Consider the following 16623-nt stretch of genomic DNA (forward strand, 5'->3'; position numbering starts at 1 on the left):
GCATCTTTGAAGGGCCAATGCCACCAACAACCCTAAAGTTTAAATGAATGTACTCACAGTTTTCAACCTAACCTTTGCTCCACACCCTGGTCTTCCAGTTGTACAGTGTAGACCAGCGGGTCTCGAAACACTGTATCTGCTGCTTGGTGATTGTTCGGTAAACAGTTCAGTGGTGTGCCACAAGATTTTTTTAATGATTTACGATAAAACTAAAATTGCACTTCAAAGTTATTACATACATCAAAATGGAATTTTAAGTACACCATATTGTACTGAATACTGAAATGCAAGTTAAAAAAGTACGTAAAAATATACATTAACAAAACGGAAAGTAAATCGCAAGAAAACAAAATTTTTGTTAAAAATAAACAAATTTAAAGACTGTTATTATTTAGCATTTAGTATGTACCAAAATATATAAACTAAATGGAATGAAAAAGTTTATAACGCTCTTATTTTATCAAGCATCTCAAGACCTAAAGACAAGTAAATAAAAAAACTAAAATTTACCTTTCAGCCACCAGAGCTGTGCGACTAACTAGTTATGTTATATATCAATCAAAATACAGTAAACGCCCGGTATATCGCGCCCCGATTGATCGCGGAATCGGGTATATCGCGGGTCAAACCATGTCCCCCAAACAGAAATGAATAATAATGGAATAAATGGTTGACAGCAGATTAGGATAATTATGCGTTGTAACTCACAAACTAAGCATCGGACAGAAAAAAGCATAGGCGTAGAAAATGTCTGCAGTGAAATTCTAAACAAGATATTTCCGTACATTATTCCTCTATCTTGTAGGGTTTTCAAATTATGGTCTAATCCAGCCCAGTGTTAATTTCTGAAACACTAGTTCTTAACGTCGCTTTATCTCACAAATGAAGCATCGGACAGGGGACCCGATAAAGCCCACCGTTCAGCGACATTATCCAGCGTGACTCAGCTGGGGATTGATGTTGGATAGGCTTGGTTGACGGCAATTGCTGGGAGGGGAGAGGCGCCGCGGCTGGGAGGGGAGAGGCGAGCCGAGAATATGCGACCAAGACACCCGGGTAGACGGGAGGGGTGGAATATAAGCGCTAGTGATGAGAGGGGCGATGAGTAAGCCGAAAGGGGGGAAGTCTGGTGACCTTGAGTAGTTCACTCATTTCCCGTCTGCACACTTCTCGTGGTCACGTTTGTTGACAAGCGGAGACAAGTCATTGTTGACCGTGCATTATTAAAGCAGTGTTTTTACAGTCAGTCTTGTAACCGCTTGGTAGGATGTCACAGAAACGAAAAACTCATTCTATAGCAGATAAACTGATAATCATTGAGCGTGTGAAAAAAGGTGAGACGAAAGCGAGCATATCACGTGAGTGCGGTATCCCAGAAGGTACAATCAGAGGGTGGATGAAAAAGGAACAGAAACTGAGAAATTTTGTGGATGTTATTGAAAGTGATGTAGGGTTGCAAAGAAAAACAATCAAGTTAGGTAAAGACAGTGAACTGGATGAATGCATTTACAGGTGTTTTTTAACTAAACTAAGTGAAGGTGTACCATTGTCAGGACCTATTTTGAAGGCTCAAGCTGTAAAGTTTCATAACGATTTACATGGAAAGACGGACTTCAAAACTTCAGAAGGGTGGTTTTCACGATGGAAAGTTCGTCACGGAATACAGCAGGCAAGCATCGAAGGCGAAGCCCGATCATAGTGGGTGGGGCGGGGTAGTTGACGTATACTTTCGGAGAGAGAAGAGGTGGGAAGGAAAGATAAGGCGTAGAGAGAGGTAGAGATTGGAGCGGGCAGAAACACGGTGAGGGGGAGGGGGTGGGGGAGGGGATGTGTTCACGCAGCACACAGGTAGAGCATGAGTCACTTGACTGAGCAGCGTTGCTGCGTACAAGGCAAAATCAGTTAGTCCGGTGTTTAAAATTCCACTCCAGGATCTTCCCATTTAGTGTGGAGCGCTTACACAAACTATGACTTCTTTTTTTATTTTTTACCATCTTTTACTGTACAGTATGTACTATATTAATAGGTATTTTACTGGACATCTGTATATAAATGTTTTGTTACAACACTTAAACCTACAGACGTAATATTATTGGGTAATTCATTGTATTATACATTTTCATCTTTTTACTTTAGTATAATTTTTTAACATTAAACAGTAAAGTAAATTAGCTAGCGTATTTTTAATCTTTGCCGAGGAATTCCCAGTGGTCCAATACTTATATGAACCATACTGTAACACTTTTGCTGTGTGGTAGTAAACAAGCCCCGGAAATGTTTATGTGTAGCGGCCTACCGACCTTTAACCAGAGGCTGGGGAATATAACACTTGCCGATCCAAGCCACACACACTCAGCAACTCGACACAGCATTTGGTGGAATAAGTAAAGAGAAAGTTTAACAGACTTTTTAATACGGCACCACTGATTGCGCTAAAATTAATTTGGCGCAATTTTTGTTTCCCACGTGTGACCATTTATAATTTACTGAAAGCATGGATAATAAAATTTAACCACTTGACACGATAGACGATTCTTTATTTTTTATTGTACAAATGCTAGAATCGTTTTTCCCGTATCTGTGGCCTACTTCTGCAAAAGACACACTATCTGTAAGTAAATCTAGAATTTTTATTTTTTCAATCAAACTTGGTACTTTGCGATTCATATTCGGTTTGAAGTATCACTACGGCCTTTCTATTTAGAAGACTTTGACCACAGAATCGTGTGTAACCGCACACACTGCACTTACTTTGTTACGGACACTCAGATGAAGCAGATACTGTGGCTGACACCACGAGACTGGCAGCAGCTTGTGTGTATGGCGGCGTGTGGCGCGCTCGTAGGCCATACGACAAACTGTGCGCGGCACGCGGAAATATAAAAAAAATTCGACATTTAATATTTATCTTTGAAATTTATTATTTTTATTTTTTCACCCGCGTTTAGTGAAAACTGCGGATGCAAAGTGCGCACATAAGGCGGGCCGGGCCGTCTATACTGTGCCTGCTTGCCGACCTATTAATTAGAACACATGCGGTTTTTTATGCCTTTTGACCTTGGTCATGTCGAAACATCGCGGTTATGCAACAATGCGGGTAAGAGTTATGTCCCCCGACAACCGCATTAAATAGGGAGTGTACTGTATAACATATTTCAAATATTTAAAATGTAATATATTGAACAGCTACAGTGATACATTGAAAATTGTGTGATTTACAATATATTGCTCATCATAACATTGTTGCATTACTGGAGAGATTTGCTGATGAACATAAACAGTACAAGTATTTTGCTGTCAACGAGACGAAACTGTACTTTTAAAATTATTTACTTCCTAAAACACTATTCTGCTCTTCCTGATTCTTCCAGACACAGAAGCGGTTTCTTTACCTTAGATATTACAAAACCTCAGATTTCAAGAAACTAGACTTACCAACATTTCCTAATAACCACATGATATTTTTAATACATTCTTAACAAAATGTATGTATTATTTAATTTGTGATATATTACAATACATAAATATGGCTCTCACATAATGCAAAAATATTGATGAATAACTGGAAATTTTGTAGGTTCATTGAACAATACATTAAACTTTTAAAACTTAAATGTTTTTTGTGACTTCTTCAACTGAACCACAGTGCGTTGTACACTCTAAGGTATCTAAACCAGTAACAAACCAGCAGCAAATGAACCGTTGAATCACATGGCAGGTTGTTTATGGCACCATAAAGTCTAGTTTGCTATTCATTTCGTGTGTGAAATTTTGGTAGTCTCTAGATTTTGGAAAGGAGACATCGCATGATTTCATTTCACCCACGTAGCCTGCTGTTTGCTTTAAAATTCTTCCCATTTTTTGGTGGAAATGATAGATTTTTTTTAGAATTTTGGAGGGGGGAATTTATCCCCCTCACATCCCCCTCTTGCATACACCCCTGAACGCACTCATCCACCCCCTCTAGTCCAGAGAACCACGCACTGGCCTCGAGAGCACGAGTGCAGGAAGCATGTCGACGGTTGTTGCAGGGCTGGGTGTGCGACCACGACAACGACTGCGGGGACGGCTCGGACGAGTCCAAGGACTGCAACACCAAGTACAAGGAGTGCATCCAGGACGAGTTCAAGTGCTCCAACTTCAAGTGCATCCGCAAGACGTACCGCTGCGACGGGGAAGACGACTGTGGCGACAACTCCGACGAAGTGGGCTGCTCCCCCAGTAAGATTTGCACAGAGATTGACTGATTGAATGGATGCACGAATGAGGGCTTAACGTCTTGTTCACTTCAGGGTCATTAGAGTCTATGAATAATGATGAGTGTTGAGGGAATGAATTGTGTGAAGGTAACAAGAGTACCCAGAAAAATCCTACCGGGTCACTGCAACTTCCGCAAAATTTCCAACTTGCGAAAAATACAGGTTCGACCCCACCAGGAATCGAACCTGGATTGCCTTTGTGGGTGACGAATGATCCAAACACACAACCACCCTGACCCTGTTTAGAAGTTTTTCAAGGTACTTAGAAATTTAGACTTATTAACAGGGAAGCTTACTTAAAGGGAAAACTTGTAGGAAGTTATGTTTAATGCAAATTTTTTTTTAAGTTTATTATACATGAAACGCAGTCCCCCATGGACCCACGAGGTCATTAGAGACTTATCTGAGGCGGATCTGTGAGCTTGAGCAGTGATGTAGTGTATTTGTATTTAGCTTGGGAGAAAAAGGATTGCCTCTCGTGAATACTCATCAGTTCTCTACTTGCTGTGGTGGGAGGTAAGTTATCTTACCATTTAGCCCCACACAAAGTGGTAATTTTGAAGCGACCCCTTAGTGCTAGTTGTGGGCAGGGCCATCGATTTGGAAAAGGGGGGGGGGGGGGGGGGGGAAAGCAGATGGAGCAATCAAGGTCTCAAGGGTCCAAAATAAATTAATATACAAGAAAAAAAATATTAACTAGGTTGTTAGAACATTTAACCATTTAAATGTTTTATTAATGAATTAAGTTTCTAGAATCCATACAAATTGTAATTTTGTTTATATAATTGCATTTTAAAAGTTCACTAGCTTGGTGAATAATTAACAGAGTAAGGGACAAAAGAAAAATTGACCTAATAAACTTCAGAGATTATCAGTGCTGAATTTATTTAATTTACGTACTTTATTTCCTCTAATATTTTTCTTTGAATCTTTTTCCTCAATTTCTGAATCCTTCGAATACCAAGCATTTTTGGTAGTTGAAGATTTGGGGATTTCATTGGCCCATCCCTAATTTTTTTAAATTGTTTTGATTGAAAACTTGTACAATAAGTAACAGGGAGGGGAGACCCGATAAAATTATTTTCTCCAGGGCCCTTAGTTTCACTCCACGGCATTTATTGTGGGTGTGTTTGTGTGCTACGGGGGCTGAGATGTGTCTGGCTCCCTGCATGCCCATGCATGACTTAAGCTGAACTCACAATGATCTGTCGTATCTGTCCATCCGTCACTCACTTGACTTGCAGCCAAATCCCATCCTGGAAAATCCCATCCGTCCATGTGTCAAAACCTTACCAAGCTTTAACTTTCAACAGACAAATGGATGAAATTATAACCTAAAACATGTCTGAAAGGCATTGCCTTTATTTAAAAATATTTTTACATTTTTAGTTGTTTTTTTTTTAGTTGCTTCTATATATGATGTTCTTGCCTTTGAACATGTTTTAAAGTTTTATATTTAAAACAAAAATTGATGGAGACCCAAAATACGTATTAATAATGTACGTAAAATTAAAGTAAATTAAAATAAATATTTAAGAAAAAAGTTATTTTAATGATTTATAAGTGCTTGGCTCCTAGACAGTTGACAGCATCCAAGTGTAAAAATATAATGAAGTACTGCAGATCATTGTGAATCGCTCGGCTTGTTGACGGACAAATGGATGGCAAATGGATGGGTGGCGGACAGATGTGACATCTTGAGGGTTCACCTTTAAGTGTAGGATGGGCTTTGAAGTAACTTTTCCATTCTTGGCAACCTCCAACAGCGCTTGTGATTTAAAGCTTGTTCAGCTTATTGTTAGGGCTGCTCAGTTGAAAATTGTATAAGCAATAAGCCACTGGGTGGTTAAAAGACTGATGCCCCATATAGTTCATTAACAGACAGGTGATGAAGGCAGGAATTGCAGTGGAAAGCAGATTAATGCATGTTATGTGTGCACAGCATTACACTTTTATGAGTTGTAAACATAAAGTAGATATGAAGTAATAAAACATTAAGTATTAACAACCAGTGCATCCAAAATGTTACTACTGTGGGTAGCTTACGGAAATTCCTTTTCATCACAACCTACTCTAATTCATTTACATTAGCTGCTTGTGTGTAAGTAAGCAGCATTTTTTTAAGGAAACACAGAGAAATTAGTAGAAACTTAAAAAATATATATATATATGCAGTTTATGAAATTATTAGAAAGTAAATGTTTTACTGAAAATAAGAATTAAATATGGTTATCAACAAAAGAATTTAAGAATTACTTAAATTTGTTAAAAAAATCTTTAAAAGTAGTCTACTAATTAAAATTTTGTGTTGAGATATAAATAAGTCCAGATTAGAGAAATTCAAAAATTTTGTTGCTTACTTAAGCTTTAAAAATGTTTTGTAACAGATGACGGACAATAAAGGCTCATGGATGAGATACTACAATGTGTCACCAAATTCTATTTAGGTTAGATTCAAATTTTATTTTATTACGTACATTAAATAATATACATACATTTTTTTTACTACTGCTGTTTGACTTATGTTGTAAAGGACTACAAAGACGTAGTAAGCTATCAGATGCAGTAGTCTGTAAGGTTTATGCTCTGAAAGGCAGTAAATAAAAATAAAATAATTGGTTTGAAGAGTCCCTGTAATGTTGCTTAAACATAGCAGTGTTTCTGAAAAGAAAATTTTTCATTTCTGTAATGTTCTTGAAACATTGTGTGCCATGCCGGGAAGCGCTCATGCATCTCGACGTGTCCGCAGAGAACGCGACCTGCCCGGCTGGCCAGTTCAAGTGCACTGTCGGGAACTGCATCGACAATGCAGCCGTGTGCAACAAGGTGTCGGACTGTCCCGACGGCTCGGACGAGCCGTTCCACTGCAATGTGAACGAGTGCGCCAAGGTGGAGGTGCACCAGTGCGGGCAGAAGTGCGTCGACACTGTCACCAGCTACTACTGCGAGTGCAACGCCGGCTACAAGTGAGTGCAGCTGGTTTCTTTTTGTTAGTCAAACAAGCTTGGAAGTGTCGCTTAATATGAACTTCAGTATCCCTCTTCAGATGGCAAATTCAACATTGCCAAGGGCATGAGTCCCACACATGAAACTTTAGATTCATCACAAATCAGTGGTGGATCCAGGATTTTGGTTTGGGAGGGGCTTGACCCAGCTGAGGCTAGGCTTTATCAAGGCAAACACTAAAACAATAGTGGATCCAGATGCTTTTGGAGGGGGCTTGAGCCCCTTAGCCCCCCCTCTGGTTCCGCTACTGTCACAAATGTTAACTTTTATACCCCTAACTAGTATTTTATTATACGTATATCACATAACACATAATCTAATACAGACAAAATGAAACGTATTTCTGCATGAAGGCACATGTTTGGACTTTCATTTTGATGTTAAGTTGTGGAACTACGTTTCTTGATTCACTGCCACTTTGACATGGTGTAAACATTGCCTATAAACAACTACGGACAGGATTTTTTTTTTTTTTCAAATGTATTTGTAACAAGTGTTCAAATGAGCCCAAATATAAATGGTAGTAGAGTATACAGACTTTCTTCTGTTTCAAACACTATAGTGACGCAAACCCTTTACCATTAATAGTTCAGCTGGAGTGGTGTCAGGCTGACGCTCCAAATACACCATGATGTCTGTCAGCTGGTGTGCTTTCTTAAACTCAACAAAAAGCATTTTATTACCATAATACTACCATCTATGCAGGAAAAATACATTGAATCAAACTTAAAAGTGAATATTTGGCATACTTAAAGTTACATTATTGCTAACATAGTTAGGTATATATTTTTTTATGAGAACATTACATAAAATGTCTACAAATCTGATCCGGATTGTCCGGACATCCAGATCAACAAAGGCTGGATAAATGAAGTTTTACTGTATTATTACAGCTGTAGCCATTCTGAAAAATAAATTGAAAATTATATGTCACGGACTTCACAGGCGAAACTATTTGTAGCAGCCTATCACTATTATGTTTGGAAAAACCATTGAGTTATGTATTATGCTTTAACGAAACCAAATATCGAGTATAAAACTATAAAAAGAAATATAATTTCTCAAACTTTGCTGAAACAAAGATGGTATCTTTCTGTTGCTATCTCTCCTCTAACATAGCTTGTGTTTCATGTATATATTTTATTTGAAAGCATACCATTAGGACAAGGAGTATCATGGTTTATTGTTTTCATGACTGAAAGAAAACACTCAGCAAGATGTGTTCAGATTAGTAGATAAGCATTTTATTAAGAGATGCCAACTTTGAAGAAAGGTGATTGATAATAGGTAGAGACAAGATAATGGTTTTATTATTAGTAAATTTGCTTTTTTAAAACAGAAGATTTTATGTAATTGATTTTATTTTTGTACATCATTTTTATTCATAAAAAGGGTGTATTATCTAACAATTATAAAACAAAGATATATCTTAATTCTTATTTTTTTAAAATTGTCTCATTTTGACTGAAAAATGATACATTAGTCAATAAAATAATTTGTAATAAGTATGTATTGAAAAGAACTATGTACTCAGAAAAATAAAAATAAATTGGAATTGCCAACGTGATGAATGTAAAATGATCAACTTCCCTTCTCGAAGAGTCACAAATCAAAGATAAACTAGCACAAAAAACATGCCTGACTACTTCTTAAGAGAATTTGTTGCAGCTACAACCGCACACTTTTCTCTACACATGCATATTTTAAAATATTTGACAAAACTAAACTTATTTCATAATTTCTTAACTACTATTCATAAATGTTTTACTGTAAAGGAACATTTGTAACAATTACAACTGATTTGTAATTGCTGGCCTATCTGTATGTGTGTACAAAACACAGTGAATGAGAGTCCGTCACTGAACTGCCGCAGGCTCCTGGACGACGGGAAGGCGTGCGAAGACATCGACGAGTGCGTGGAGCAGAAAGGGGCGTGCTCCCAGCAGTGCTCCAACACGCCGGGCTCGTTCTACTGCAAGTGCAATGACCAGTTCTATGAGCGGGCTACAGACGAGCACACATGCAAGCGCCGAGATGCCATCGAGCCATGGCTCGTCTTCACCAACAAGTACTACGTGCGCAACATGTCGACGGACGGCTCTCAGTACAGCCTCGTGCACCAGGACCTCATGAACGTCGTCGCGCTTGACTTCGACTACAAGGAACAGTACATGTACTTCTGCGACGTCACAGCCAAAACCATCTTCAGGTATTTCTGTTTGCTTTATTCTTTTCTTTCTTTCTTTGTTCCAAATCTTTGGTGAGTCTTAAATAAAACATCACATGATTTAAGGGATTTAAGAGCCAGGGTCTGTGAGTACTAAAAAAATATTTAATATTTGTGAATAATTTGGAATTCAATTCAACATTTCAAATCAAATATATTTTTTTTTCATTATTATGTATTTGGTACAATAGATAGGCCTACACCAAGTTGGGCACATTCACAAAAAAATAATTATAGAAAAAAAATTTAACATGTATGAGGCTAAGAATTTATTGAGAAATTTAGATTTGTACTGTAACATTATTCACAATTTAATATTATATTTTTTTCATAAATAATCCATGATTATGATTTTAAATTATTATAATATTTTATGTATGTAACCAGATTAACAAAAACAACATTGTAACTTAAAATTTACTGGTTTAAGAAAAGGCTTCCCCATTTTTTTTTTTTAAATTTCCTTTATTTCACACTTCTTTGTAATGGGTTCATGTATATTACTATCTTTTTTATTTTACTATATTTTGGATCAATCTTTTTTGAACTCTTGTGAAGGGTGAAAAACAAAATTTTTGTATTTATTTAAAATTTTTTTGATATTTGTTAACATAGTGATGAAAAATAAAATTATATTTACAGAAGCCTAAACGATAGGAACAGGGATTTAAAGAAGACCAACCTAGTTTGAAACAGTTCAAAGGGTTAAATTTGGCTTTGTGTCTAGTTGACGAGGTCAGTAGTCCAGGGATATTTGGGGTGGAATTGGCCATCCCCCACAGTAAAGGACCATCCCACTGGCACTTGCCTGGAGTGTTTCCGGAATACCATGGAAAACCAGGATCTGGATAGCCAAACTGAGATTCAAACCCGAGTCTTGAGAATGCGAGTCCACTGTCTTACCACAGTGCCACTTCCTAAGTTTTAGTTTATTAGGAAAAAAAAGTGAATGTGTTTTCAGTACTCACCAGAGATGTGCTAAATCTAACCTTGGTAACGAGAAAATTCATGTGTTCTCATTTTCAAAATATACTTATAATTTATAAATCAAAACTCATAAACAAAATTTAATATAGAATTCTTTAAAATAGTGCTGAGCATGATAAATATACGAAAATTGTGTTTTCAACTGCATTTCTGGATGTGAAACACGCGTAGTTTCCACACCCACTGTTAGAATTCACTGCGGGGACAGGTACATCGACTATAGATCATTTGATTTGCAGAGCAAAATTCTAAACTTTACAATGAAAATGAAACAGCTCTGATAAAAGCGAAATCCCGGCTTTGGACTTGATTTTCAACAAGGAATTTTGTTAAAACACTGCCCATCTTGTTAAAATTCATTAAACAGTTCATACTTTAAAGTTTACCTTCGAAATATGGTTCATGTAACAAACAAATTGAAAAAAACATACTTATGTTCAGATGTATTTTAGTATTTTTAATATTCAACTAACAGTTACAACTACTAGTACCTATTTTTTTTTAATGCTGAAACCAGCAAACACAATTTTGGCAGTTTTGTTTTATTCTGGTTTACTTGTAATTTTTTATTAGCAGAGAAAATGGTTTTAAAGCAAACATGGCATCAATAATATTTATCACTTTGTTAATTCTCTGTAATATGATGAATGCTGCCAAAGATGTATAACTTCTAAGGTGTGCGCATAGTACATGCATCTTTTTTTTTATAAAGGTTTTTAACATTTATTTTTGACATATGTAACTTGTGATCACCATATTCACCAGCTGATTTTTTTTACCAAAACTGCTGAAACAAAAAGTGCGGGGCCATAATAATCGCAAACTTGTTTCTCGCCATTGGGAACAGCTTAGTTGAAAAATGACATGCTGTGCTGACGTGGGTTTCCGTCCACTTCTCTTCACTTTGGCTGCTGGCGAAGTCAACCCCTCCCCCACCGCTTTCACCCTCTCAAGCGACCACCGCGTATCATCACGTTATTTGCTTTTTAAACTCAGCTCAATATTTCAAAGTAAATGACTCTGCTGATGAAAGTGGCACCAGAAAAGGTCTAGTAAAAAAAGGAATAAATCTCGATCTCCCAATTTAAATATTTTTTAAGTGCTATGTACTTAAATTGCGATAAATTTTTTTTTTCATGAAGTCATAATCAAAAAGATTGGGGTGGCATTATGCAGGGGCGCAACAACAGGAGGGGGCAAGGGTATTTTGCCCCCCCCCTCCCCTTCTGAAACCTTGAAGTGGGGGCAAACGGGGGCAAAGAAAGTGCTGTGTAATCAATTTTTAGTTAATAATACTGCTTAAATAGCACCATTTTCCACCTTGAAATACAAATTTTCCCGGGGGAGGACCCCCGGACCCCCATGTTCAATAGGGGGGGATAGATGATTCTTTATAAAAAGGTATATTGCCCCCCTCTTTGGAAATTTAGTTGTTGCGCGCCTGGCATGAAGCACAGATGGGCACGAGGGCCGTGACTGCGCAGGTCGAAGATCGGGTCGGAGGAGGAGAAGGAGCCGGTGATCCGACACGACAGCCACGGCCTGGAAGGGCTGGCGGTGGACTGGGTGGGGCGCAAGCTGTACTGGCTGGACCGCCACAGCAAGCACCTGGACGTGGCCGAGCTGGACGGCACCAGCCGCAAGACCTTCAACCTGACCATCGCCGACCCGCGGGCGCTGGTCCTGCACCCGGGCACCGGCCACCTCTACTTCAGCAGCTGGCACCTGCAGGTCGGCAACAGCATTCCAACCGCTTCTTCTTTAAAACAGTGTTGTCGTTCTTGTTTTTATAAGAGCCTTCGTAATTTTTAATCAAACAAAATAGTAATGTTTTTAATTTATATGCTGCATTTTTACGATAAAATCGTTTTTTTTTAAATAAATCGGTCTAAAACAGATACATTCAGAACAATAAAAATTAAATTAGCAAGCATTCTTGGTTTAAGTGATCCAATAACAGATGCACAAGAAAACTCAATTAAATAATTTTTGACGTGATAATGTCTAATAAATCGATGAACGCCGGCTGCACGCACGAAAAAGTGTCCCACTACGGATATCCCACTACGAATTTATCCTTTTTGCTCATTGTACGCATGCATGGCATCTCTCTTCCACTCGATTGGAACAACAAACGATTTGACTTTTCAATCATATTTTTGTCGTTTGAATTATTAATATTATGTAATTTAACGATTGTCCACCGATTTTCAGCACAATCGGTACGGTTATTTTAAAGTAATGTTGAAAATTCAAATACGTTTTGAACCAACAATGGTGTTTTACAGTTACACATAATAATTCAAATTACACCCGGGATCTTATGCACAATGTTTTAAAAAATATTGTAACTTGTAACACATTATAAATAAGTTTGGTGTATTTGGGATGCGTATTTGTTATAAAATCGTGTTAATATTATTCCCCTACCGTGAACAAAATTTTTATAAACATGTATGTAACATCTGAAACTAAATTATTTTAGTATGGCCTCGTGGGCGTGTGGTTAGCGTACCTAACTCTTGAACTAAAGGTTGTTGGTTTGAAACCTGGTATCTGCGAAACTTTTTTTTTGTACTTGTAAAAATAAATACGGCGCACGCAACATTTCAAAAGTAATAAATATATTTGAATTAATGAATGCAAATAAAAGTAAATTTTGTTAATTCAATTGCACATTTCATTTCACTCCTTTGTATCCATAAAAAATATTGATAATTCAATAAAAATGATTCAATTTTATTTATAAAAGTATGCAGAGGTAGATTTTATCATGCAAAAGATAGAAAAATTTAAAAAAAATTCTTCCTCAAAGAATATAATATTTTTAATGCCTAAATGGTTTGGTTGCAAAAACCTATTATGGCTCAGTCTCAGGCCGAATATGATATTTCCTTTTCTTCTGGATCAATCATTTCAACAATGTTTTGTTATGACGTTGTCACGTTAAACTATCGTCCGTAAACAGACTTTACAGACAACCAATTTTTTTTTAATACATATTCTGTGGTAATGTTTTTTTTTTGCCTGGAAATAATGATATTCCTTCAATTTCAAACATTAAAAGATTACTTATTATATTTGAATTAAGTTTTAGTTGAATGGTACTTAATTCCATGACATAACTTGCATTTCGGTGTTATGTGGTGTTTTACATGCTTTTTGGTGTTATTTCGGTCTTGTCGCAATTTACCATATAATATTGCCCCTACTTATAGGACTATTTTCCACAGGTAAGGGATTGTCCTCTCTATAAACATATTGCGGAGTTAATGAAAAAGTTGGTAACTAACGGAAACAGGTACAAGTATGCAACGTAATGGTTTACACTGAAGCCATTATCTTACAGTACCACGTAATTGAGGCTAGCGAACAAATACAGATTACACAAATAAAGTCTCATTCTAGCATGAGTTAACAGTTGAACCAATGAAGGAATCAAACCCTCTACAGAACATAGGGCAAGAACACCAGCACAAACTTTAAGTGTTTTGCGATTTACGATAATACTCTTAAAAAACGTGAACGTGTAAGGAGTGACAGGGAGGCTATTCATTGCAAAACTTAAAGCAAGGCATTAGCATCAGCGTTTAATACAAATGCAACAAGAACAAGATTTTGAAGGTGGTTGCCAAATCAGAATTGAGACGAAAATAAATACAAATTAATTTACAACTGCATAGTTTGGCCAATTCAAACAAATTGTAAAAAAATAAAAAAATAAAAAAATGAATTTAAGAGCTTGTCATGACTCGCCTCTCATCGATACTTGCCGAGGTGATGAGGACTACACTCACTAAAAAGTCAACATGAACCAGAAATTTCTTTAAGTACTATCTTATGTGGATTCAAAGCCAAAACACTTGTATATTTTGTTGCAGGCATTCATTGGGAAAATGGGAATGGACGGCAGCAACTTCACTCGCATCCTGACGTGGATGGATGACATAGCCTGGCCTAACGCCCTCACCATTGACTACTTCACGGACCGCATCTACTGGGCGGACGCCCACCTGGACTACATCGCCTTCGCGGACTTGGAGGGCCACCACCGCCACATCGTGGTGTCGGGCGACCAGGTGCCACACGTCTTCGCCCTCTCCCTGTTTGATGACACCATCTTCTGGACGGACTGGAACCGCAAGGCCGTGGTGCGCGGCAGCAAGTTCAATGCCAAGGAGGACTTGGAGGTGATCCGCAACACGACGCACCGTCCGTACGATCTCCACGTGTACCACCCCCTGCGGCAGCTGCCGTACGCCAACCCGTGCGGCACCAACAACGGAGGGTGCTCCCACCTGTGCCTGCTGTCCCCGGGGCCCAAGGGCGGGGCGGTGCCAGGCGGCTACGGGGTGGGGGAGACTTCTGTCAAGTACGTGTGCGCCTGCCCCAACCAGTTCTACCTGAGCGGAGACAACAAGACCTGCATCGCCAACTGCTCCGCGGGACAGCACCGGTGCGGCGGCAGAGATGAGAAGTGCATCCCTTGGTTCTGGAAGTAAGTCCGCAATTTCGTAGGTACGGGAGCAGACGCGGTCAGTCAAGACAAGTTGCATGAACAGATAGACAAGTTTGTGTCTTAACTATCATTACATAGACACATAATGAAAAACCAACAGTTTTAGTACTTAATAATAAACATTATGTTATTTGTATAATACTGTTAGTAAGTGTCAAATATTTTGTAGTGATATATATATATATATATATATATATATATATATAAAAAATTATAATTGAGAAATCTTTAAAAGAGAGGTACTCTTTAATGAGACTACTATGTTAATTTTCTAGTTGTTTTGGTCAGGCACCGGTATTCCTTTTAGGAATGGTACTTCACAATTAGCTGCTACAATCATTCTAATTAACAAATGCGTTGTTCATTATGAAATATGCTTCGATTTTTTTTATTTATGTTAATAGCACAGCGTTTAGTTTCTCAAATTCTAAAAGGTACTCCAATGTTTTTTATTTAATTTTTTTAATTTATTTAGCTTTGTATCATGCCCACCAATAGTTGGGGAACTTGAAAGGTGAGCATGATAAAAAACAAGACAAAATACTACATTACATACAAAAACAATTACACAAACTACAAAGTAGCCACTGAAAGCAGGCAGGCAACACATGCAGTTAGGCATCATACACAGGTAGGTGCTACATGTAGATAGGTGCTACATGCAGGTAGGTACCACCTGCGGGGAAAGCCCTGCCCGCAGGCAGGCACCACACTACAAGCTTGCAGGGACTACAACAGATAGACATTCACTGCAGGACAAGAGACAGCATGTATAAATTAAAATATAAATAGAGGGTTGCATGATCATGAATAAGACAAATATATAAACAAGGACTTAAGTCACTAGATGGACATGCAAACTTTATAGACCATGTTTTACCATTATAAGTTATTGAATAGCAGTGAGAGACTAAAACATACTTATCTTTGTTTTGTACAGAAAACAAATAAATAGTTAGTGATTGTACACAGAGGTAGTCATTACATTACATAGAACAAGATATACCAATCCCTCACTATGACTAATGTGTTCCTAAAATTGTTTGTGTTATCCGAAATCGCATATTCTAAAGCATTGGTCTCCATAAATAGCAAGGCTAATTTACTTAATGTTTCCTAAGATGTATAGGAAAATATTCTTTATGTAATATAAATGCATAGAATAACACTTAACGATAAATAGGTCTCACCATTTATCTTTATAAGCCTACCATTGAATACTTTGTATGATAAATACGACACTGTGTAACTGAAGATCGTTATTGTCAGTCAGCTGGTTGACTTGCCCACCCGGGCGTGACTTTCAACTCACGTTGCATACCTTTCCACAAAGTTTCCAAACTATAATTTATTGGAAGTGAAACCGATATTACTCTCTGAATATTTACTAGGGATGGGACGAATCCACATTTTGGTCGAATCCGAATCCTTGTTCGAATCCTCAGTGTTTGTCATCGAATCTCGAATCCCAGTCCCACACTAAACTTCACCACATGTTATTAAAAAAAATCACACATTTATTTAAAAAAATTACATAGGCCTATGTATTAAAAAAAATCACATGTGTATTTATAAAATTATAAAATAAGTGCATAGTGTATACACCTGATATAAAATAGAGACAA

The 16623-nt window shown here is 37.6% G+C and overlaps 1 protein-coding gene across 1 annotated transcript in view; it reads left to right on the forward strand.

Annotated features, from left to right (window-relative positions):
- The window catches only part of LOC134541232 (low-density lipoprotein receptor-related protein 2), a 574163-nt gene that overhangs the window by 521852 nt on the left and 35688 nt on the right, over positions 1–16623 (forward strand). Inside the window, exons 42-46 of the mRNA XM_063384501.1 lie at positions 4032–4221; positions 7009–7225; positions 9139–9474; positions 11964–12210; positions 14361–14977. Of these exons, the coding sequence (XP_063240571.1) occupies positions 4032–4221; positions 7009–7225; positions 9139–9474; positions 11964–12210; positions 14361–14977 (1607 nt within the window). The remainder of the gene's footprint in view (positions 1–4031; positions 4222–7008; positions 7226–9138; positions 9475–11963; positions 12211–14360; positions 14978–16623) is intronic.

Source organism: Bacillus rossius, chromosome 1, assembly GCF_032445375.1.
Source record: "Bacillus rossius redtenbacheri isolate Brsri chromosome 1, Brsri_v3, whole genome shotgun sequence".
Lineage (NCBI taxonomy): Eukaryota > Metazoa > Arthropoda > Insecta > Phasmatodea > Bacillidae > Bacillus > Bacillus rossius.